General features: G+C 38.0%; 5 protein-coding genes and 1 long non-coding RNA gene across 7 annotated transcripts; 3 read left to right on the top strand and 3 right to left on the bottom strand.

Annotated features, from left to right (window-relative positions):
- Positions 1-2,370: 2,370 nt before the first annotated feature.
- LOC120002614 (zinc finger protein GIS3-like) lies at positions 2,371-3,627 on the top strand. The gene has a single exon (XM_038851373.1). It carries the CDS (start codon positions 2,630-2,632, stop codon positions 3,299-3,301), a length of 672 nt encoding a protein of 223 aa, XP_038707301.1. The 5' UTR covers positions 2,371-2,629; the 3' UTR covers positions 3,302-3,627.
- Positions 3,628-6,066: 2,439 nt separating this feature from the next.
- Positions 6,067-12,838, bottom strand: LOC120002796 (cysteine--tRNA ligase 2, cytoplasmic-like). Of its 2 annotated transcripts, none has more exons than XM_038851624.1 (10): positions 12,679-12,838; positions 12,009-12,235; positions 10,911-10,974; positions 10,268-10,429; positions 8,683-8,853; positions 8,326-8,607; positions 8,098-8,223; positions 7,113-7,343; positions 6,894-7,010; positions 6,067-6,570 (listed from the first exon to the last, which is right to left on the bottom strand). In XM_038851624.1, the coding sequence occupies exons 2-10, from the start codon at positions 12,182-12,184 to the stop codon at positions 6,328-6,330; spliced, it is 1,572 nt and encodes a 523-aa protein (XP_038707552.1). In that variant the 5' UTR covers positions 12,185-12,235; positions 12,679-12,838; the 3' UTR covers positions 6,067-6,327. The 2 variants fall into 2 exon arrangements, with proteins under 2 accessions (XP_038707552.1, XP_038707551.1); XM_038851623.1 differs by having other exon boundaries at positions 12,658-12,826.
- Positions 12,839-12,923: 85 nt separating this feature from the next.
- On the bottom strand, positions 12,924-14,315 carry LOC120002797. Its single transcript, XM_038851625.1, has 2 exons — positions 14,087-14,315; positions 12,924-13,439 (listed from the first exon to the last, which is right to left on the bottom strand). Exons 1-2 carry the CDS (start codon positions 14,301-14,303, stop codon positions 13,192-13,194), a joined length of 465 nt encoding a protein of 154 aa, XP_038707553.1. The 5' UTR covers positions 14,304-14,315; the 3' UTR covers positions 12,924-13,191.
- Positions 14,316-16,214: 1,899 nt separating this feature from the next.
- LOC120001733 lies at positions 16,215-17,926 on the top strand. Its single transcript, XM_038850179.1, has 3 exons — positions 16,215-17,188; positions 17,293-17,370; positions 17,560-17,926. Exons 1-3 carry the CDS (start codon positions 16,445-16,447, stop codon positions 17,563-17,565), a joined length of 828 nt encoding a protein of 275 aa, XP_038706107.1. The 5' UTR covers positions 16,215-16,444; the 3' UTR covers positions 17,566-17,926.
- A 1,669-nt stretch (positions 17,927-19,595) lies between these two features.
- LOC120001449 lies at positions 19,596-21,695 on the top strand. Its single transcript, XR_005468863.1, has 3 exons — positions 19,596-19,817; positions 20,625-20,741; positions 21,318-21,695. It is a non-coding gene; the product is annotated as an uncharacterized LOC120001449 (long non-coding RNA).
- A 711-nt stretch (positions 21,696-22,406) lies between these two features.
- On the bottom strand, positions 22,407-23,679 carry LOC120001448. The gene has a single exon (XM_038849783.1). The coding sequence runs from the start codon at positions 23,300-23,302 to the stop codon at positions 22,529-22,531; it is 774 nt and encodes a 257-aa protein (XP_038705711.1). The 5' UTR covers positions 23,303-23,679; the 3' UTR covers positions 22,407-22,528.
- Positions 23,680-25,611: the final 1,932 nt, after the last annotated feature.

Genomic DNA, 25,611 nt, shown 5'->3' on the forward strand with positions numbered 1-25,611 from the left:
TTTTCGGTGAGAGACCAAAGTCTTGACCCCCCACACTAACCTTCCCTACATAAATCATTGGATCCTACATAATTAAAGCAAATATATGGTGGTTAGGGTTAGTAGTAATTAATCATTACCCCTGTTTTTTTTTCCCTTAACTTAGCATATGGAATCTTAATCTTATAAGTCCTATACATCTAACCTCATGTAGGGTGCTTTATGATCAAATGATGCTTTTTTTTTTTGAAAAGGTAAAGGGAAATCCTAATTACCAAGCCGATACGATACACATTATTTTTACCATTATAAGTAGTGACTCGGGTGTGTTTATCAAATGATGCTTGACTGGATCTCTTACATAGACATATACGTATATAATTTTAAAAAAAATACGGATAGTATGCAATTAGAGTATAGAGTACCCTTCAAAGTACGGTAATGATGATTAAATATGTATCGAATCTAACGGTCTAAAAAGATGATTGGCTTTCAAGCCAAAGATTAGTCAGGATTATAATTAAATGGAGGTGGGTCATGTGTTTGGAGTTGTGATTAGGACTTCAAAGAGCTTTTTGAATAATAATGCATGATTAATTTAGTTTATTCATGCCTTACAAGTGGGGAGATTACAAAGCCCAGCCCTCGTAGTTAGTAAGATTCGGAAAGATCTTATAACAATGAAAGAAAAAAATATTATACATATATATATGTATATATATATATATTCAACGTCAATCACGCAGACATCCCCAGCAATTACATATCATCAATACGTATTGGGTGGGGTCCAGTCTTGATCGTAGAAGGAGCAAAGCACCTGAGTACGTCTAATCAAAGCCTCCAATATTGACTTAATTCACAAAACTGCCATTATGAAAAGGTTATCATGTGAAACATGAGTATCTAGATCCGGATATGGAAGGTACACACGATGGTGACACGTGGCCCATCATGAACTTATACTTGCGGGGCTGACGAATACTATGAAACTCCCCTGTGTTTGACTTTTCTTTGATTGGTTGGTGGGCCATGGTTCGTGTGTCGGTCCCCGTGATTGAGCTTAGTGCATGTGTGTTGGGCTGGGCATTATTTAGCAGTTGGAGCCAGGAAAGTGGAAACAGAGACATGGCCTTCACGTTGTCTCATTGAGGCTCGTTCCACTACTAAATTTAACCAAAACCATTTTTTACTTAATTTAATTATATAAAGCTTTTATATCTACTCACTTTCTTCTTATAGTTTTTATTTCTCTTTAGAATTGGCGCAATAAAATTATCTTGGCTCGCCCCCTTTAGGATACAACAACTCGATTAAGTTGTACAACTTGAACTTATACACAGACGGTTAGTATGAAGCCTCACAAAGACACTTACTATTTCGGCTCAGAATATGTGTAATGAGAATGTTTGAGAGAGAAAGGATCAAGCTACTCAACTACTAGTTGAGTGTAGAAGTGTGCGTTGTGGTTAGGAGAAGTGGGTATATATATAGGTGATCTAGAGTCCATGTTCAATGGACCTGAAGCAAATGGCTATGTTTCCCACTCTTCTCACTTCTTTGCTTCCGCAGGTTGAATTCATATCCACACCCACCAAGACAACCCAAAGAGATGGTCTTCCATATCAAGTGATGTGCATATTCTCTCATATTCCATGTGATACTTCAAGACCCATTGAATTTAAGACAACAAATACTTAATTATATTAACAAATATATACTATTTTTTTTACTTAAGTTAAAATATATAAAGAATATATAATTAAGGGTTAGGTCATAGGTGTCGTATATGTAGTAGTTAAGCTTGTGATTTATTGTATTCACTATAACATTTCGTCATGAGCCAGTGAAAGCTCTTGTGGCCAGATCATCCGACCACTAATTTATAATTCTTACCTAATCTCTCTCTTCTCTCTCTATCTATCAGAAGTCTTGTCTCGTGGGTTTGAACGATGCATTTTTTTAGTCTACATATTCAACGGCTCTGAAGAATTTTTTGACAGAATGGAGAAATCTTCAAGTTGAGGAGTAGTAGTGAAATTCTAGACCATGATGCTTGAAACAAGAAACAAACCTAATCAAACCAATTAGTGGAGAGCAGTGAGTACTGACTTCTCTAATCAGTTATATAATGTAAGTTTTGCTTGGGCAGGAAGATGTAATCATGACTAAATGGGCCATTATTTTTGATCTCAAGCAAGGACATTTAGGGGATTTAAACATCTTCGGAAGTGCAATCCTTTTGGTACGCAAAAGAGTGTCCCGCAACGACTAATCACAGATGTGCAATCTGTTTACCAGTATGAATGGGGTCTATGCATTTTTTTTTTAAAATTTGGTAAACAGATTGAACGCTTATGTCTTGACAAGAACTGTGGGGAAATACAGAGTATTCTACTGGAGGGCCCTTAATCCAAGAGACTATTTGTATGTTGTTCTTGAGTCGTGTGTCCCAAAATATGTACACGTCTTCTTCTCATTGGGATGTCCGCAACCATTTCTATCTCTAAGTCTATATATGTTTGAAGTTTCTGTAACACTGCTACTCATACTTTTATCCTGTATAAATAACCCACTACATGCACCATAATTCCTTGACCCTTTAAACATACTAAGTAAACAGCCACCCATTTCTCTGTCTCTGTTTTCCATGGCAGACCTTAACGATAACACCACCACCACGAGATTGAGACTTTTCGGATTCAGCGTCTCTGAAGATGAAGAAACAACGGCGGATGCGTCATCACTCAAGACTCCTACTTCTACTTCCCCTGAATCCTCTGCTTTTCCTTCTTCGGGGGACCGAAAGTACGAGTGTCAATACTGCTGTCGGGAATTCGCAAATTCACAAGCACTTGGTGGCCATCAAAACGCCCACAAGAAGGAGCGTCAGCAGCTCAAGCGTGCACAAATGCAAGCCACGCGAAACGCCGTCGCAGCGGCTTCTTTCGCCAGGAATCCAATGATTTCCGCTTTCGCACCTCCTCCGCACCTCCTGACGGGCCCCGGAGGTTCAGTGGTTGTCCCAGCCGCGGCTACGGGGCCACCTTCATGGTTGTACTTGCCGCGTGCCGCGGCGGGTGCGCCTTTCAACGTGTCGCATGGATGTGTGTTTCAGAGCGGGCCAAGTGGGAGGGGTGGTGCAGGGGGAGGACCGTATGGTGGGGGTGTAGGGGATTCGTCGGGATCGCAGAGGACGCTTGGGAGGGTCGTTGATGGGCCGTCATTGAGTAGATTCTCGAAAGGGGATGGTGGTGGGCCGAACTTCGATGAGACATTGGGCCTGGACTTGCATCTGAGTCTAGCTCCAGCTGGATCATGAGTTTGATGTTGGTAATTGTGTCTGGATATTTGTTAGGTTGAGGACTTGGGTTTTTCACCAATTCAGGGATCCTTGTACATTTTCAGATCTATTTATTAATTTTTTGGAAGTAATATCTAAGACCTTAAGTGCTCTCACAGTCACAATTTGTTAATCTGATCATGAAATATAGCTTGATAGTTGATGTTGTTATGTTCGTCTCAGTCAACTCGACCACCCAGTTCGGAAAAGAAAAAAGCATCAAAGTACTTGGAAGATCAAAATTACTACCTTACTTTTTTCTAAAAATAAGCTTTAATAGAGTTTCTTCTTGTTCATCCTCCCTATATTTTCTTTTGTTTGATTATCCATGTCTTTGGACTATATGTTCTTATTTCACTAACTAGGGTTTCCTAATATATATATCCCATCAATGAACTCAATTGGGTTATGAATCTTTTGTTAATACTTGGCAGCTATGTTTTGTAAAGTGGTTTGTGTAATTATGTTCATGTCTATGGAATTTATCAATTATTGTCAAATTATGTTCAAGCCTAAGCAGTGACATTATTATTATCGTTAGTTGAGATGGTAAACTTGACCATGGTAACTCTTAATACAACGGGAATCATGTGTGAATGTCATCTTGCCTTATTGTATTGTATTGGATCTCGGCCAACCCAGATTTCGACTAGTTCATAGGGATTACAAGATCTTTCATTGTATTATTATTGTTGTTGAAAATATGGTTTCACAACATGATTGAGAGAGCCTTTTGGCAGCAATATCTACAAACTGACTTGGGTTGTTCCCACTCTTTTCAAATCACAAATTGAAACTGCGTACGTTCAGACTAGCTACTCTTGTTTTTGTCCTCCACTGCCAACACAAGCATATATGATATATATATATACACACACACACAATATTCTACCGTGTCTATGTACTCTCCTCACGGCAGTCTTCTCTTGTTTCTTGTCTTGTACTTCTCCCGACTCCTATAATAGTTTTGTAATTAAATGAAGTATATATTAACTAAAACTATTTCTTGTAATAATTATTTTCTAGAGAAGGTAAGATAACAAGACATATAGCTTAGCAGGGCAAGATTCTAGTCTTCAAAACTCCAACTAACCCTAAGAATAGGGTTTGTTGGGACTTCTTGTCAGCCTCCAACATCTTGACCCTGAAATGACGTAAAGTGGGAGCAAACCCATGCAGGACTGATATGATATCCCACACAGTTTCAAATCAATCAATTGCCAGTTTAATTGCTTGAGTTGAAATGTTCACAACTTTAGTACTCTTTAGGTCAAACACTACAATCTCTGATTGTCTGTATGTCACTACATTGGTTTATTTGGTTGGTTGCTGTCCAAACAATAAGTCGTCATATAAAGAAAGTTTGTTGAGAGAATATAACAATGGCAACAATAGCTTCCTAAGATTGTGGCTTTTACAACTCAACAACTAGAGACTTGTGGGTATCACAAAGCTAGCTTACGTGTAATCATCAAAACAAGATAATGCATCATTTTTAGGGTTTTAAAAACTGCTTAAAATGGTCAAAAGGGTAAGTGGGAGGCACCCACTTAAAATACTGCCTTTCAAAGGTGCAAAATGATAAATTAAATGAAGCTTATAGAACAAAAAAGGTGCTTAATTTCTGTATCCCCCAATTGAACGGTGCTCATGGGTGTCTCTAATTACATGATATATATATATGGTCTTATAAACACAACATATATCAACCATGTTTAATTAAAAAAAACGAAAAAGAAAGTGAGACATATACTATACCATGAGTCCTCAAGTAGTGAACCTCTCAGAGATAGCCTAATTGGTTATCTCTCCGAACTTAAGGTGTACGGTGTCAAAGTTCGAGAATTCAAACCAACCAGGTGGGATATTTATTCGTGGAATCTTGGATCTGTGGGTTAATCCCAATTTCAGACCCCAATCTGCCTGAGTTTTGACTCAGTCTTAGATATCGTCGGTATAGTGCACATAGATGGAGATAGATGGGTTGGTCACTTTTGGGTTCATTCTTTGTGGCCTGAAATTTTGGGATATCCATATAAAGAAAAGGTGTATCCAATTAAGCGTAATGGTAATGAACCTGAAACTTGTGCACTTGGAAAAAGTTTTTGCATCTTCTTTAAGACCCTTTTGACATATGAGGAACCACACAAAAAGCACAACTCTTAGTGGTTCGTGAGGCGGAAGTATGTATAAAGAAAAATCAAATCCATTCCCACAACTTTGCCTTACAACATATAGTAAGTAAAGTTTGAAACCACCGATGTGGACATGCACTTGGCTCTTTTAGCCAATTAAGTCATGTCTGTTGTTAATTTATCTATTTCAACTTGCTCATTAGTGGGTGTCACCCTCCAGTGGTGTCCAATGTCTCTTAGTCACCATGGTCCAATTAGATTTCAGTTTTCAGACACTGCTTTTCATTTCTCAGATTGCACTGTCCAATCAAGTTTCTTGCACTAGTTAATTATTGGAATGATTGAGCCAGTTAAACAGGTAGCTATTTGAGCATATATATCATATCTGGGACCACCCTGTACAACTTTTCTTTTTTCTCTCAAGTGGGGAGTGGGTTTATACTAATTGTTATTGCCGTATATATGTGTGCATATATGTATATACACATACACATTCGAGCCTACTTTCATTTTGTTGGAGAAGATTATAAGCTGTGTCCTGACTCCTGGTCCCAACAGTGTGACTATATAAAATATAAGATGGTTCTAACCTTGATGACTTCAAAGAACTGATAGAACTGCTGTGAAAACATTACTGGTGCAGAATTACATTTAAATGTCTTTAACTTAATTTAAGAGAAAACAGTGAATTCTTCAATGGGTACAAACTCCAAAGATGGGTATTTTGCCCAAAATTTGTATAAACAATCCATTAATTGCATCTCAAATGGTTTAACATAACAAACCTGAAAGCGAAACTTAGTCATCGAGGATTAGAAATTTTCTCACTACCTCTAGTATTGTGTGAAACATTCGGATCGTTAACCATCATCACCTGCCTGCTACATGTGGTTGCTCCTGATCCTGTTGAACAGGAACACATGGTCTCCAAATTGTCTCGTTTCCGAGGTCCATGAGGGCAATACCCTTGACAGTCAAATCAGCACGAATTTGATCACTCCTTGAAAAATCTTTATTTTTCCTAGCAACTGCTCTCTCTTCTATGAAGCCAGAGATATCTTCTTCCACTAAACCTGCTCTCTTCAATGCCTTGTCTTTTAACTGCATCAAAACCTGCTCAACAAAAAAGAACCATTTTGCCAGTGAATGTTAGTGAAGACAACAACAGTCCATTAGTGTTGCCATGTCAGCCTCATGAATGGCCCAGAGAAGTACTGCTATTTTATATTATTGTTTTTTTTTTATTTTATTAATTTTTCATCCATCATATAAGGCTGTCAGCACATATGCTACAGCGAGCCTGGTTATGAGATGTATGAGAATCATTTTATTTTTGTAACAATTTTTTGCTTCAGTGAAGATTTAGATAGTTTCCAATTTGGGTTTCTATCACATTCATTATTGAACTAACAAACAAACGGTTCTTGATACCTCACCTGAGCATAGGTGCAAGGTGGCAGCATTCCCAGAATTTCCAAAACTTCCTTCGCCTCTTTCTCTAATTGAACGAGAGATTGAATATGTATCGATTTTTGTTGCTTCTGTAGCTTCTTCTGAAAAAAATGTATAAAGTTTACATATGTTAATAGACAATATTACACGGAGTAACTAGTGAGTAATAGCAATATATGTTGCAATGGGGGCCATAGATGTACCTTGAGCATATTTAAAGAACTGTTTATGCACTTCAAGGCATCTAGAAAAGCACCAGTCAGTATAGGGGAAGTGTTCAAATCATCTGACATCTTAGTCTGGAACTCATCACGCAGCTTATTAATGCATTTTTGGGCATCATCATTAGCCCGGGCCGTTTTGCCCTTTTGTTCCGCACCCTCCTTGAACTCTTCTTTAAATGGTAGTAAGGCATCTTCGCAATCTTGCAGAGTCTAAAAATGAAAGAAAAAACAGGTCATTCTTCAGAGACTGAAATAGAATTCCATTAATGACATTGTCAGCATCTATAACACTTTTTAGTGACAAAAGCGAATTAAGTAATTAACTACAGTAATTAAATTAGTTATCAATGCATCACATCAAATATGAGTACAGAAAAACAAAAACAATCCAATTAGTAGCATCAAATAGCCATGAGGCAGATCACTATGTCATGCTTCTTCAAAACAAAACAGCATATACTTCTTTTTCCACCCCAGGAAGTTGGGGGGCGCGGAGCCCCTTCAGTGAAGGCAGGGTAACTGTTTCCATGGTTTGAACCTATAATTCCTACATTATGATGAAGCGGATTTATTACTACACCATGGTTTGCCATTTTGAATTATCAACAACTTCTCATCAAATCTCCATCTGGAAAGTTCGATTGGGAAAGAGAATTTGTCCATGTACACCTTTACAGAATTCCCATTAGATTGATAGAATGTTTGTGGGCATGCCTGTTTGTTTTTACCTCTTGTTTCACGTCATAATTGCAACATCATTTCAAAGCCGTTTAAAGTTCAACTTATGCACATTTATAGTGATTATACATCAAAACTAACATGCATGCAGACATTCTATCCAAGTTGGACATTTTAATAACACAAAAACGAAAAATTTCTCAAACAATGAGGATCTGAGAACGGTGAATTGCAATCACAAGGCAATTTTACAAATTAGTCTTGAGAAAACAAGATAGGATAAGACCTGATAAATGTAGAAAACAGCCTCAGATGCACTTTCGAGTTGCGGAACTGAAAAATTGAGAGGAGAACGATAGTGTACACTTATCAAGAAGTGTCTCAAAGCCAGGGGATGGTACCTTTCGGTAATCTACAAAAATTCAGACAAGTTATCCAAAAAAATTAATGCTCATGAGACAGTCACCATACTAAATCTCTTGCAAATAAACACAAAAGTTGGCTATCAATTTACCTGACGAATGGTGAAGAAGTTACCCAATGATTTTGACATTTTCTCATTGTTGTTTGTGACATGACCATTATGCATCCAATAACTCACGTTGCTTTCCTCGCATGCAGCACAGCTCTGGGCAATCTCATTCTCATGATGTGGAAAAATCAAATCAATTCCGCCACCATGAATATCAAAGGTGTGGGTCAAATAATAAGCACTCATTGCACTACATTCGATGTGCCAACCTGGTCTTCCAGGACCCCAAGGGCTTTGCCAACTTGGCTCACCAGGCTTTGCTGCCTGTAAGACTTAATTCTATGAGAAACAATAAGATTTTTTAAAAGATACACGAGGAAACTTACGAGTTTTCCACACCTTCCACAATGCAAAGTCAGCAGGATTGCGCTTCCTAGAGTCAACAGCGACACGTTCGCCGGCTCTGTTGTTTTCAAGCCTCTGACCAGATAGCTGGCCATAATTTGGAAAATTATCAACAGCAAAGAATACATCTCCATCAACCACGTATGCACAATCTTTATTGATAATCTGCCAAAAACCATTGAAATCTTTAACAAATCAGCAAACAATGTCATATCTCTATCTCTTTCTATCATCATCAACTTATTCTCATAATACCATCCAAAAATATTTCAAAACAAATTCACAGAAAAGCTCCTGTGAATGGTAGGATGCGACTAATAAAAACTGAGCATAATTCTCTAGAAACATAAACGCACACAAAAAACACAGTAATCATAATATAGATGTAGATATACATGCATGTGAGATAGCATGGGAATAATTTCTAGAGCCACCACTATTGAAAATCACCAACGTGGTCCTCATGTGCAACATACGACACCGAAAATTCCATATCATCTAAATGGAAATAACATTGAGGTTACACTTTCCAAAAATTCCAAACGTTAAGTGTTCAGACCTAACTGTCAATAATTAATCAACATTTAGATTCTGTGCCAGCGAAAGCTATTCTATTTCTTCCCCCAAAATTCTGCAAGAAATGGCAGAGGACAAGTAGAGGTCATATGTCTTCAGTCTTCTCGCCTTAAACAGCCAGGAAAAATATCATGCGTTAAGCATTTTCTCAAATTAAACAACCATCAGCTGTGAGAATCCCATAAGATTAGCAGCTCTATCCAAAGCCCTAGCCCCTTTCCAGTGAAGGAAAAGATGGTTGGTGGACTCCTCATCGCCTAGGGAACACTTACTTATCTTACCTCTTCTTTGGTAACATTGAAGATTGAGCATCTGGTTCCATCATCTTTTATGGTCCCATGCCTAGAACGGTAACCCTGCTATCGTTCACAGGTCTAGAACAGTACCCAGATCTGCCTCCTCTTGCTTTCTTTTTACCTCAGACATTCTTTGCCACCAATTCACATCTAAATAACAAAAAAAAAAACACATATTTTCCATGCTACCACTCATTTCCAGCAACCTGGAACTTCCGTGGTAGACACCTCTTTGCTTCAAAATCTTCTCCCAACCCTAAATCGCCACAAAACACAAGTAGGACAGAATTACTAGACTGTCCTGCATTACCAGTACATGAATTTCTAGTCATTTTACACCATATAAATAAGAATTATGTATACACATAAGACAGTTAGAAATTCACTAAAAATTTATAATAAAAAAGAGGTTGAACAACCAGCTAAGTTTCTTCTTCGCCTTGCTTCTTTTCTAAAGTGAATATTTGAAAAGAAAATAAAAAGTGGTGAATGGATATTCTTAAAATTGCAAAATGTATTTCTGACTAATGCAGGAACAGTATAATGAAATTACATTAGGCATATGATTATGGAAGCACATGTAGCAACATTGAACTGGAATATTTCATGTCATAGAAGAATCATCCTGACATTGAGCAATGCATTTCTAGATTGAAAATGCATAGCTCTTGTTCCCAGACAAAATGACGTAATGATAAGAAGAAAACCTGGTCTATCATTTTCATAATCTGTTCCATATGTTCAGTCACTCGTGGCTGATGTGTAGGATGCAAGCACTGAAGGTCATCCATGTCAACAAGATATTCATCACAAAAGCGGCCGCTTAATGCTAATGGATCTTCATTAAGCTCCTTTGCTCGATTGATTATCTGTAGACATTAAGAAGTAAGCATGCCCTACAAAGAGCTCTAGCTTCTGAGGTGGGGAAGCTTAAAGAATTTAATAGTGAACAGTCAAACCTCAAAAGATCACCTAAAGTCAATACACTAAGTTCAGTTCATATAAAGCTGGAACTCATGACAATCATGGGTCATTACTCTGTCTTTAGATAAGAAGTCACGCAATTTAACATTCATCTACAACATCAGAATCAACCAAATTGAAGATAAAACACATATGAGAATCATAAATAACTGCACAGAAGCTCAGAACCTTTCTAAATATATAAACAGCAAACTCTACTTCCTTAAATTTATGAATTGCATAGAATTTGGCATTAATTAAAATCTAATTAAGGCGAAGCTTTGTTAAAGTATTCTAAGATAAAAATAGCATTGCATGATTCTGCTTAAAATTATTGGGACAACCATGATGAACCAATACTCTCACATTTCAATTAAAACATCTAACCTTGTCATCAATATCTGTGAAATTCCGGATGTAAGTCACTTCGTAGCCTAATTGTTGGAGATATCTGCAAAACTTGGAACCATAATCAGTAAGATAGCATTCTACAAAACAACAATCTATCCTCTATACCATGTGCAATATAAAAATCAATGCTTCACATGAATTAAACACATTTAAAAAGTTGTTTAGAGTTTCAAGCAGTAAGTCTGTCAATTCAGAAATATTAATGACACATCATCTCTCTCGGCCCCAAAAAATGGGGTATTGGAGGATTACATGCCTCCTTTACGTTTTATACTTTTAAACAATAGTAGATGCCTGCTCATCCCACTCCCACTAATCTATCATTTTCCCAACTTCTAAATCAAAACTCCGTGGTATAGAGAGAAGAAAAGAGGGTGAATAGAGTTCTCAAGTATCTCGATTTCCCTCCAAAGTTCAAAGTCAAAACAACTTTTAATTTTAGAAAAAAAAATTCACATCGGAAAAATGTGCTGAAAAACATACATGATACTGATACACAAATTTCCCCCCATTATTATTAGATCTTCCTGTAAAACATACATGATACACAAGTAACACAACCCATCATTATTATTATTATTATACTTTTCCTTTGGCAATCCCCCTCTTCTCCCTTTAACCTCTAAAACATGATCCCAGTATCGGTATTAGCATTTCTCCTTTTCTTTTCACAAATATTGGACAAAGAAACAATCATATAGAGTTTTCTTTCTTAAAGCAACAGAGATTTTATAGAAGGGATGCACCAAGAAGGTGCAATCCACAGAGAAAGGATTACAAAGCTAAAGAGCTAACGCTCTCGTGAAAATCAGTTCACATGCTGGCATCCAAAACTTAACTAACAGAAGATTCTCGATCATTAAAGGTTCTGCAATTCATTTCCTTCCAGATTAGACAACAAGTCTCTAAGGGGACTACAAGAACCACCAATTACCAATCAATGCTAGACTTCTTAAAAGAGCCTAAGGACTGTACAATTTCAATCAACAAACAATGTATGGCAACCATTATATCCATCTGATAATGAATGTCCAACAAGGTATAGGCCGTGCAAGTAACTACAAAGATGCGGACCTGTAGAGAATGTCAAAGGACAAGGCTGCTCGAGCATGGCCAAGGTGGCTGAGGTCATAGGTAGTGACACCACAGACATACATGCCCACCTTGCCCGCCACTTTGGGCTCAAACACCTCCTTCTGTTGTGTCATCGAGTTGTAAACCTTGAAAACATATTCCTCTCTTGTCGCCATTTCTCAATATAGACAAAGACGTGTACACGTTTCTCTTTCTCAAACAGAAACCTGAGTCAAACCATTATAATCCAGTTAAATTATAATATACATGGGAATTCAGTTAAATTGATTTCTTCATGAGATTCACTAGCCAAACAGGAGTTGGCCTGAAGAATCGTTTTAAAATCTATTGATTTTCGTTTAGTTGTGTCAAATTAATTTGATTCTAATTTCTAACAAATGTCAAAAACCACCAATCAAATTCAAACTTCTCCGTGCTCAATCAGAGGATTCATGGAAACACTTTGCAAAGAAAACAAAAAGAAAAACAGATGCAACCACAAAAATTCCAAAACTAAATAATATTAGTTCCCGATATTCAATCTTCACAAAGATTGTCCGAAAAAGAAAGTTCAATCCAACGATTCAAATTACACCAAACAATAATTAGCAGCAAACAAAATCACAGGAGAAATCCCTTAAGGCCTTACTTGAGACGTATTAACTCTTACCGGAGTCGTCGATGATCACTGATTCCTTCCGATCTCGCACCGACGCCGGGGTATTACAAACCGTGGTAACTACTCGATCGAGGCGCAAGTCCAAATACTTTGACTAGGGTAGAAGGGGATGTGGGATAGGGTATTTGACGACAATTAGGACAACAGTTGGCGTTGAGAAGGAGCAATGGTGCAAGAGTGTCCGTTTCGATTTTCATGTATGACCCGGAAACACTACGGGTTATCCTGTGGTTTTGGGATCGGGTTATGGGCTCAGATTTGAAAACCTTGTAGACATAGCCACTTAGGGTTGGTTCAATTCAGACGGTTTGAGTCTATAGCCCAAATGAAGATTTTGATTTGGGCTGTTAGATTTAGGCCTGGTCCATCTTAAAGGGTCTGTTAAGTCTTTTCAAACCTCATTTTCATTATGATTAAAATCAAATTACATATCCACGACTTAAAAAATAAATAAAAAAAAAAAGACTGGCTAATGAAATTCAGTTGATTCGTGCCTCTGCAATCTCATCTCATGATAGAACCTCTCAATGAACATCTCAGCCCTCGATCAACCAAATCTTGATCCTCATTCCATAAATCCAACGGCTCAGAATATACCCCAGTAATGGCTGCAGGCAGAGCTTCCAACGACAGCCTATAATCCACTTCTTCCCTCTCCAATTTCAAGCCACCCAGACACCGACAGAAAACCAACATCGAATACAGATTCCGGCCGCAGCGCATTCCATTCCTCAGCCATCTTTTATTGGAATGTGATGATGTCTAAAACAGGTCTACCCTATCAGACAAATCAGTCAAGTCAGACTGAGCTGGAATAACTAATTTCTCCTTTGCTGGTACGTGATCTCTTCTTTCCTTCCTGCACAAGAAGCGAACGTAAGCTTCGGTAGGGCCCCGAGGGTGTACTCGGGGGGACCTCTTCGACGCTCAAGTCAGTACAGTACTAAACTTGGGAGGATGGCTCGTTGCTTCGAACGTTGCCTCTTGCTCAGTAAGTATTTTAGAGTGCAGGAGTTAGATAGCTTACCTGAGAGTAGAGGTTCCCCTTTTATATGAGTTTGAAGTGTTTAAGTTGTAGTAGGAGTCAGACTCTCTCTCATTGGCTTTCCAGAGGGTTTCTCGGATGGTAAATTCCATCCGTATCCCTCTCCAAAGGGGAGTAGGACTCTACCTAGAATTGGCGTCCTATGAGGACTCTTCATTAGTTGAAGCTTCGTGCGTACATGCTTTTGTAGTACGGTTACCGAAGTGTGGTCTTCGGTCTGATAGTGCAGAGGTACACACTTCAGTCAAGAACCGAAATTTACCCTTCGGTACGTCACCCACATTGTCCTCACTGGAACTTACTCTGCCACGTGGCCTTCTCCCATTAGAGGGGGTATTTTGGGAATATCAGAATGAAAAGGAGGAGTGCTTGAAGCAGAAAACTCATACTCCTCAAGAAAGCCATATTTGTTGTAATTACACTTAAGAAGCTTAAACCTCTTGAGCTTTCTTGCTTTATTGAGAGATATAACAAGTTTTGAGATTATGGGTCTTCTTCTTCTCACTCTGGAAATGAAAACAGAGACTCTGTTTGAGACCTTGTGGAGGATGGCCAGCCTTTTCTGGGGCATTGTTTCTGGGCTTAATTGGGTTGTGTGTGAAAAGAAAGCGTAATATGTTTTTGTTGATCGGAGCCTTTTTAAGTCCATAAAAAGTTGGATAGGGCCATGCTGTTGGTTGGGGGCTTGCCAAGTTGTAAAAAGGTCGTGGTCGGTTGTGCTTTGGACTTTGGACTTATTATCAAGGAATTGGCAAACTAGCCGTTAGAATCCTAGTGGGTTCCCTCCTTTGCTTTTGACTTTTCAAATTAATGAGAAGTTTGAACTTTGACCTGTTTTTGACTCGACAAAAAAATTACATTGACTCTTTCTTTTCTTTTTTTTCTTATACGGAAAACTGTGATTTTGTGATTTATTGATGTTTTCCAAGGTCAATACCTTGTCCATTGACCAAAGTAATGCTTACCTTTTACACAATTCTTTCAATTGCTCTGCCTCAATTCTATAAGATGCTGGCTGTGGAGATTTTTGTTCTTTTCTTGCACTGTTGATTAAGGAAACACATACTCGTTTATTTTTATGCAATTTGCAAAAGCTCACCATAATTTGTTATACTTATAATCCCACATTATAAACGGAAGAACTTTTTTGGGATCAAATACCTTTAAGTGAGATTACCCAAAGAAACAAAATCATGTGGATTTGATGTATTCATATCGAATCATCAAACCCAAAGTGGATGATATTTGATTTGAGTGGGTTGAGAATTCTGATATGGTATCAGGGCAAAGTTTTGGTCCTGATTAACGGACATCTATCTGTCCACTTGTTAGGCCTAGTATAACCCAATTCACAAGTATAGAAGAGTGTTAGACTTATAATCCAACATCGATTGTCGCTTGGAGAACATCAAGCTAGCAGTGTGCTTTATAAGAAAAGTCTAAATTTCTTTCAATCATCAAATATATTCTATGGGTTCAAAATACAGTTAAGTGATGCGACTTAGATAAATAAAGTCGTGCGGGTTCGATGTATCTACAATGAACCTGCAAACCCAAAGAAAATATTTATTGATTTGAGAGAGCGGAGATTTTTTATCGAATTGCAATGGTAATTTTTCATTGATTATATTGTGTCGTAACTTGATGTTGAATTTTGATGGTGTATTTTAAATTTTAAATAAAAAATAGTGTATATTTATTGTTATTCAATATTTAATTTGTTATTTTAATTAGTCTATCAAATGAGATAAACTAATACTTTGTCAATAATTCATACACCTATTTACTAACGCAAATCTTACTCTCATAGGATCGATCATACCTTTGGTTTTTTTTTCCATGAGCGAATACCTTTATTGTTGCTTATGCCTTAGTGGATTAAACAACTCACGCCTTTATTTATCAACTCAATTTATACAATAAATGGATCCTTCAAGATTACAATATTATAAACTAAATGTTAATTTTGTTTCTATTACAATTTGAATTTATCTCTATTACAACATCATTAATAATAGTTATAAACAACTCTTTTTCTATGGAACATACAAGACAATCATTTAAAAATTAGTCACTCATATAATTTGTAAATCTGTCTTGATGATGTTTATTCATGAGAAATATCTTTCAATACTTGTCGTTGCTAAAGATAAAATCATTGCTAACTTCGAAAGTTAGCAAAAGTCGGCACACCAAAGGAAAAAAGATATTGGTTCTTAATTGGTTATCATTGTTGGATGATGTAATGAATTAAGGAAACTTTATTTTTAAGTTTTCAAATGAAATAAATAATGCTATAAAAAAAAATCGGAGTTTACGAATCTACGGCCAAAAAGGGTGATTAAAAGTTGTGTTCCATATATCCAACGGTTGTGACACGAACCATACTCGAAAAAACGACGTATCACCCGGGAAAACCCAGATGTGCGAAAAAAATTCGCTTAAGGTGTATTTTAGCGGCGACCCATCTTATTATTATGAACCTAAATCCCACGGTACCCGAACGTTAGAACCACCTTCTCTTTTCCCTGCCTTTTTATGCCACTCATATATAAACTCTGTTCTTCCCGGTGATTTCACAAATACCAAGAAGAATCCTAAATCACAGACTCTCCTCCCGAATTTGAAATATCTGCAAACAGCTTCAAAATTATAGGGAGAGCTTTCGATCTGAGCTCTCGCTACGAGTCCCGGAGTGGGCTTGTGTTATGAATGGTGTGCTCAGGAGCGTGGGAGGGTCAGCGAGTGCCGGAGGCGATGGCGATGGGCTACGAAAGAACAAGGCCGCTTCACAATTTCACGCTTCCTTGCTTGAAGTGGGGCATCCAGAAGCATCTTCGGTGCCAGAAAGTCGATGAATCAAACAATCAAACAGTATCGGCTGCCTCCGGCGACCGTAAACGGAGATCTCCACCATCCAATTATGCTGCCGATTCCTCTCGCGAATCGGATGGTCGTCGGCTCAATATTCCAAAGCAGATTGGCGGCGATGGCAAGGAGGATACGAATGGGGTCGCTGGGGAGAATGGCATGATTGATCTGGTGAATGCCTTGTCCGATTTTGAAGAGAACTCTGTGGGAGAGGGAAAAAAGGGTGCATCCAAGGAGGTGAATGGGCAGAGGAAGCAGGAACCTCCTTCCGGGGTGGCGCAGGTGGATGAGGCGCGACCTTGGAATCTGAGGACCAGGAGGTCTGCCTGTAAGTCTCCCATCAGTGGGGAAGCGGTTTCTGCTGGAAACGGATTAAGGATCGAGAGGAAGCAGAATTATGAATCGCCCTTGAGGAGTGAAATCGCCAAGTCGTCGAGGTTCGGCGGCACTGGAGAGAAGGAGAGGGCTAAGTTTTCGATTCAGCTCACGAGGAAGGAGATCGAACATGATTTCAAGGCGTTAGTGGGCCACCGGCCTGCAAGGAGGCCCAAGAAACGTCCGAGGACCGTACAGAAAGAGTTGGACGTAAGTCCAATACTTTTAATTTTTCAAATTCATTGGTTTCTTCCTTTTTTGTTGTTGCAGACAAAGTGTTTTTGGCTTTCTGATATTGTGTATTCACGTTGCAGTCGATCTTTCCGGGTGTGTTGTTGAGGGAAGTGACGGCTGATATGTACAAGGTGGAGGAATTTCCAGAAAGCGGGAAGGTACATTACTGATTTCTTAGTTTCCTGGCTCTTGAGAATTTGTGGAAAAGGGAAGAAATTTTTTTACTTGACCAGATTTTCTATTTCTTTTTTGGATTTTCTGATTTGTGCATTGTTTTTTTCCTTCTTTATTGGTTTGATTCGAGAAATCTATAAGCCCAACCCCATTCATTATTTGTATCTTTACAGAGGTAGTCATGGAGATGGTTGCCTTCCAAAGGAACATTAGACTTTCAAGGATTAGTTGACTCATGTGAGACTTCTGGTGGAGCTAATTAGGGGTACACTGAAGTTCGTCACCATCTTGGTGAAACAGGAATTTGATGCAAGTGATGAATTCTTTGTTTTCACTATGTCGTGTAGGTTCAGTCGCTTTGAAATGCTAATTTTGTTCATTAATCATTGGTTAATTTTTCTTTATATTTACTAGAGAATAATTTGTCAAAAGAAGGGGAGTTCTGTGAGCTCAATTGTTTGAGAACAGTTAATAAGCTCTCTTGAATTTTAATAAATTTATTTCTGGATTTTTAAGTTGTGATGTTTGATTACCTTGAAGCTAGAGCAAGTATTAATTTGGGTACACATGGTCACATACATGCATGACTGTGTCTTTATTTTCAATTCAAAGCAAAAATTGCTCTGTTTTTGTAAATTATGCCATTCTTATTTTGAGTTTTAAGACTTCTCCGATACTGTCTTTTCTTATGGAGAATAACAAAGCTCTGCATCAGGTAACTTTATACCTAATCTTTATTTGCATGTTTAGGTTACTTTGAGGAAAGATGGGCATAACATTTGAGCCTTACATATTTTGTTTTAGCTGAATTATTTAGCATGCTCCACTTCCTGGGCGGGTAGTTTTTTTTAGTTCTTACTCCCAGCTACTTCCATTACGTTGAAAGTTGGCTGTCGGTGCTTGTTTTGATACAGTTTCTTCTTGCTTTTGTCCATAGTTATTTTGTTTTAGCTGAATAATTCATTATCTTGATTGTTGATGAATCCATGTTCAGTTCAACTAAATGGTGTATTTTTTGACAGTGGAATTTGAATGTGGCTAGAGATTATATATACCTGCCATAATTATACTGTAGTAGGGGTTAATTTGATGAGAGAAATAAAGTGTCTTGTGTCTATGCTTTTTTCATTGAAATGTGAAATTGTTGCACTTAACTTTGCACTTGGATGAAAGTGATTAGGTGAATACTAAAATGGAGTGTCTTCTGCATACATTTTTCTGGTTTTCCTCAAATGCCTATGAAGTACATTGAGCTTGAGTTAGCTTCCCCTTCGTGAACAGAAACAGAGTAAATATTGATTCTTCTGGATCCTTTTTTCCCCTTCAATTTCTGTTTTGTTTGATCGGAGCTGTGAAAAATTGAATCCAAATCTTCAGAATTACAGCATCATAGGATTGCATAGGCTATTGCTTATCTTTGTTTCTGTTTCCCCCCTCATTTGTTTTCTCCCTCATATGTGTTAGTCATGGCTATAAGATATGCCTCACAGATACAATGCCTCAGTGTTACAGATTTTTTTTTACTATTTTTTCTCTAACATCTATACCTTTTCCTTTATAATCTCTGTGGTTTGGCAGCCATGATCCTTGATGTCCTCTATTTGGAATTTTTTTTTTGTTTTTGTTTTTCTTACTTGTTTGGGGAAGGGGAGGTGGATAAGGTTGGATTGTTTTGGAATGTATTAGTTTAGGCAAAGTAGTTGTGCTGTAAAGCCGCTGGGTGTTCCTTGCACACCTACTTTTTATGTGGAAACAGAGGATCAATCCCTTTTTGGCTTTAATATGAGTGGTTGCTAGATCATCAAGCAATACATGCATGGCCTAGTTAGGTGCTCTGACGAGTATGATTTGTGCACATCTCTTTTGCAAATTGCAATCCGTTACACCCATACTTGGGGAAGTTAATGGAGTAAGCACTTTTTTGACTATTATTTAAACATGAAAATTGCCGTCCCCCGAGGCTGCTTCTTGGATCACTACGCAGCCCTTGAATCGTACGAGTCTACCTTTTGTGGCTTTGACTCCTACGGTGCGTGAAGACTCGCAAAATTTCTTTGACCTAGAACAAGGATTTAGGGCTTTAAAAAAAACCTGGGCAAACCAAACAGCCCCTAAATATTTGATATTCTTTGAATTTAGTATTTTCTAAGATAAAAAAAAAAAAAAAAACCCTGAAATAGTATGCGGATGACGATAAGTTTTGTTCGAAAAAACGGAAAGGAGAAAAGGAAAAGACAAAAAGCACCGTCCTGACTCTGGATGCCGAGTGTTCTTCTTTACAAGGGAGGCTTGGGTCGGATTTCAACGACAAGTGTGCTGCCTGGCTGGGTCCCGACCTGACCCGAGCTTGTCCAGTCATATACTCTTCGAAGCTACGATTGTTGCATCAATTGCTACTGGACATGGCGGGAGGAGGAAGCACAAAGCTTAGGTAATTTTGCTATTATCTTACTAATTGGATTGGTGTTGAGCATTGGTGTTTTTTTTTGCCGAGAAAGCATAGGAAATTAGGAATTCAAGGCAATTGGAGAGACAATCGGGCTACTTTTCTGTTGAGGAAGTACTCTTCTGGTTCTTCGCCTTTCTAATTAGTTCAATTAGTTCTGGAATAATGCTTCATCCACCCAATATGTTACCTCCATTTAACCACCATTTAGTTCTGAGTCAATAATGCTTCTTAATTTGTAAAACTTTCATCTTCAGAATTTATCTGTTTAGTGTATCTAGATAGTACTTAGCAAGGTAGGCAAAATCTTGTCTCACAGTGACAGTGGTGGAGGGAATTTTTTCACAAGAAGGAAAGCATGTCATCGTTAACCCAATATGAAGCGCGTCATTTTTGACTTAGAATTATCATTGTTTATGTTTTGCTTTGAGTGTCAAGAACTTAGCAGATTATTTGTTGACACATTGACAGAAAAATAAATGATTTGTTAGCACATTTGCAGAAAGAGTGAGAACAGCCGTTATTTCAAGATATTGTATTTTGCATCCGCTGGCTGTGTAATTACCATTATCTTTTGTTGGGGTTATGACTTATGAGGTTCATGGTTCTGTATCTTGTGTTTTGTATTCATCAAGGATAGTTTTCAGCTTTTCTATGGATGTATCATCTATCATTAAAAAAATTTGCACAAAGGCTTTTGGCCTATTCTATATCTTCTTGTAACCAGCTCCTAATGTTATTCTTGCTTTCCATTTTCTTATTTTATCTCTCACTATTTTTTTTGGGTTGTAGGTGGGGCAGAGAGATTAATCGTTGATGCAGCTGTTGAACTTGCATCTCACGGGCAAAATGTTCATATTTTCAAAACTCACCATGATAAAAGCCGATATGTTGAGGAAACAGTTTCTGGTAAGTTGTTATTTTCCTTTCGATTGTGTTGTTCTCTTGTCATTTCTCATGGATGAATTGTAAGACATCAAGAGTCCACTCTAGATAGGCAATTTCTCACAATGGACGGTTCTAGTCTCACACATTCAATATGGTTATATAAGTGATTTCTTTGCTATGCTCACCGTCTAATCTTTGATGTATCAAAGAGTTTATTTTTATTGAAATGAAAAACAATGAGAACGAGATAATTTTCCTATTGCCTTTACTGTGGCTTGTTGTGTTGTGATTTTTATAGCCTTCTTACTGAAGTAACAATGAGTTTCTTGGAAATATACTTGAATGCAATCTCATGGATTCATGTAGGAGTTGTTTCCCTACATTATAACACGACTCATATGCTATGCCTTTTTCAACTTTTTTTTTTTGCTCTTAACATCTTTCATATTTTCAGGATGCTTACTTCTTTCTCATGTGGTCTGCATCATTTTTTCACCATATGCTACAGGAACCTGGATTCCTTGTCCTCGTGGTAAAAGCTTATTGGCTTTGCATTCAAGAAAAATAACAATTTTTTTATATTTTTGATTATTTCAGGTGGTTAGGACCAGCGCTTAAGAGAAAATGTTGAGTGCTTGGAGGAGCTTATGAGTGTGTTTGGATTGAGAGATTTGGAGAGAGGGAAGAGAAGGGAAACAAGGGAGGAAAGGGAAGGTGTATCTGATCAAATAAAATTCATTACATCTTGCTCAACAGCTGAAAGAAATGTCTCCTCTCCCAGTGTTTATGTGTTCTCTATAGTCTATACACCAAAGGTCTGGTTGCATCTAGAGCTCTGATAGAATTTATCGGTTCTGAAATGTAAAAGTGGATCTCTTTTTTTCACAAATTGTTGGTATACTTCCGCTGGAGGCTTATGGCAGCTTATAAACCTGTTATTGCATGCAACAGTGGTGGCCTTGTTGAAACAGTTAATTCTCCACTCGAGTTCTCTTTAGTTATGGCTAAACTCCATCAAGATCCTGAAATGGCAAAAAGAATGGGTGGAGTGGCTCGGCAGCATGTCGCAGACACATTTTCCACAAAGATTTTTGGCATATGGTGTTCGAGATCAGGAGTTCAAACTAACCAATTGGGATTCGAGATTTATGTCCACTTAGTCTCATTCGTTCGAAGGGTATGCTAGGCTAGGGTGTCTGGCCTTTACAAGAGACGGTTCACTAGAGAGGGTCGTCTCATTAAGAATAGAGGGTTAACGTGGTTAATTAAGTACAATCCAGAGGTTACAGTTCCGACTTACAGTAGGATTTAGTGAGTTCAACATATACAATTATTTAGTCTAGAAAGTAAAAGATAAGAGGGGACCCTTCAATTATTCATTTTTATTCCTAAAACCACTTCCATCTACCAATCGTTTCATCTTAATATCAAAGATAAGACAAAAGGCAATGACACCATCCATCTAATATTAGAATTATTTATTGTACTTTGTTCAAATTAATTTTTTTAAAGGAAACAATGTTTGGTGTGCTAGCTTTAGTGAACCAAGTCTTGTTGGTTATCACCCCGAACTCTCGGGTTGTTATCATCCCGAATTCTCGGGGACGTATGATGCTCGAGATCGAGAGTTCAAATTAATTAGTTGGAATTCGACGTTTACGTCAGTTATTGGAAAGAAAAAAGTGCTAGCTTTAACCTTTGAAGCAGAAATTGTTCACCAAACCAAGAAACATGATGTGAACTCAAGAAACAAAATGACAGACAGCTCAACCCAACTGTACATGATAATTGAGTAAGATAAAATAACTTCAAATCCATCTCTTCTTCTTTTTAACCTTACCACTACAGAACAGTGAACCAAGCCCAAAAAGACTAGTCATTGTTCCTATGCAAGTGTCTGGGGGTGGCAGATTCAGAACAGGACTAATTTTAATTCCATTCCCATTGTAAGATCCTGTATTCTTCTTCGAATTGTATGAATAAAATGTACCAGAACTGGACACCGATGATGATGATTGCCTTCTACTCGGAGCAGACTTTTGTCTTTGAAATTGCGGTCTCTGCGAATCCTTTGACACTGTGGTTTGTTTCGGATTTGGCACCGAACCGGTCGAATTGCTTCTCGAGAGAAACGATAAAGACCGAATCAGGCTTTTATTGCGTGTACTATCGCATTTGAGACTGGTGCTTCGGTTGAATTGCCAGAACGATTTCGATTGAGGCCTTTCGTCTTCATCAGGATTTGCAGACAAGAATTCCTTGAGTCTTTTCTTCTCTGCAGTAGTAGTCTCTATAGTCGGAATCAGAGGAGTAGAATGATCAGGCTGGTTCGGAGTGATTTCTTTTGATTTCTTGATTTCGATCGGAAGGATCTTGCCATTCGAGAAGAGCTCGTCAGCGGAAGACAATTCTTGAACAAAATTAGTACCACCAATGCAGAAATCGAAATCAGAATCCAAGAGCGACAAGTCTAATCTTCGCTCAGCGGATGCAGCATCAGATGTTTGATTGAGATCGTGCGAGAAGGAGATCCGAGGGCTGATTCCTGCACTAGAAATCTCCGAACACACATCAATAGCCATTGACAGCGAACAGAACAGACGCGAATGGTTCCCAAAGAACCAACCACCATCTGATATTTAGTCTCACGGGCGGGTTAGAAGTTTGAAAAAAGGAGGTACGGGTACCAGCAGCCAAGGAAAGCATTAAATGCCATGGATTGTGAGTCAAAAACACAAAGGAAAAGAAGGGAAAAGAAGTCAGAAATTGCAGCTTTTGATGAATTGCAGATTTGAAAGGTGAAGCAAAAGAGCAACAACTGATTCCATTGTTGCAACTTATCAGTGACAAAAAGAAGAATAAAGAGAGTGAGAGAATAATTGAAGCCACCGAAAGGGTATGCTATGTAATATCTTCTTTACGTGGTTTACAATTACACTTTTACCTCACAAAACATAACAATCTAGATGATTATAAAACCCCAAAATTGACACAATTAGACACTTTTTTTTTTCTTTGAAAATTTACAATCCGATATGAGTCTAAAGATATGGATCTAAATTCGAGCCATAAGGCCCACCCGCACATAAGTACTTAAGTCTACACCTAATGGCTTTGTTTGGTAATTGAGAACAACATTATAAAAGTTTCTCATTTGGATATCAGATATGAGTCTAAACTTGGGTAGTCAAACCCGTCCGCATATAAATTTTCCACCTGACAATAGAGCAAGTTGGTCGAAAGCCAAGCACTTGCTTACAAGGGTATTGTTCTCACTAGGAATTGAACCCATGACCTCTCGAGTCTATACGGTTTGGCCCCAGAAAATTCACCAATTATACTATCACCAACTGGTTAGTCACAAACAGTTGGAAACCTGAATCTTGACCCAAACAATGTTGCATAAAAATATAAAAAAATAATGTGTCGATTAGAAGGAGTGGTTGATCTAAAAATACGTTAGATCTAGAGAATCCGCACTGGTTTTTTTGACTGCCTAGAACCGTTCAACCTTATGGTCAAGCATTGGAACAATGATGAGAGACGATGTGAGGAGGTTGTCTAATCGGTTGAGACACAAATTTGATAATTGATCGGCTGTAGGGTCCATCCATTGTGAGGATAGTACCAGTAGTCTTAACCAAATCACATAACAATACATATATCATATAAATATAAAATCCGGTATTTAATTTATTAAATGTTGAACGAGTTTTGTTATCATATGCTGTCCCTATTCCCTCATTGAAGCCCTTATATTGGGTAGTTAGCATCGTTGGACTTACAATGACGGACATAAGGACATAATAGAATGCCTAAATTATGGCACTGGACAAGGAGGAAAAAAAAAACCTTTCAAAAGTCATGAAAGTGATGGCTCTCTCTCCCCTCTCTCTAGTAATTACAACTCGAATAATTCCATGTCTTCACCGACAACAGTTAATTCTACCGGAAGCGATGCATTTTCTTTCATAATGTTACTGTAATTCTATAAGAAAAAGGTAAGAGCTTATATACCCAACAAGAATGTCGCAAGCCAAGTACAAACACAAAAACGCAAAAGAAAACCCAACAAAAATCAAATCGAACATTAAGTTCAATGTCTTACCTTTAAGATCATTATTCCTCGATTTGGTTTTATAGGGTAGTATCTTTGATGACCGGACCCGTAGTGTTAGGTCTACTGATGAGAACAACTTACCTCTCAATTCCGGTTGAGATCGTCGAAGTACTCCTCGTTGCAAAGCTCTGAAAGTGTGTGGGAATGTTTTGGGTTTTGATTTAGTATTCGATTTGAGGGTTTTGATATCCTCTCTCCTTCACCTTTTGATTTTCTATGCAAATACCCAGTTGCTTAAACCATGCCACCTACTTGTTATGAACATAACGACATTGGATCACCATCAACGTAAGCGGGTTGATAGTCGGAAAGTCAAAAATATGCCCAAAGTGACTAGTTGGGACAAATTTAGACTTTAAAATATTAAGTTGGAACGTTTGAAGATTGAATCATAGATTTGGAAGATGACAAATATTTTAGTTACCAAAGCTTGTTTTAGCACACATAAATTCAATGTAAATTGTAATTTGATGTGGCCAGAGAAATTTAGAAAAGAAAATGTGAGATCCAGCATGGTTTAAAGAGAGAAGAGGACTGACATGTCAGTGTGTCGAATGTTCATTCCTGGGCACATGTTGTCTGTCCACTCAAGTCATGTTGCTATTAAAGACACCCATTTGGCATCTCCCAGGATACAACAATTGACAGACTTTTTTTGTTGGATCTGGTTAATGAATGGGTCACCACATTAATAGTGTTCCATGGGCCATGGCCATTTGGGCCCACAAGTCCTCTGATATGTCGAGCATCTAAAGTGAGTCCTCAAGCCCA

The sequence above is a fragment of the Tripterygium wilfordii genome, chromosome 7 (assembly GCF_013401445.1).
Source record: "Tripterygium wilfordii isolate XIE 37 chromosome 7, ASM1340144v1, whole genome shotgun sequence".
NCBI classification, from domain to species: Eukaryota; Viridiplantae; Streptophyta; class Magnoliopsida; order Celastrales; family Celastraceae; genus Tripterygium; species Tripterygium wilfordii.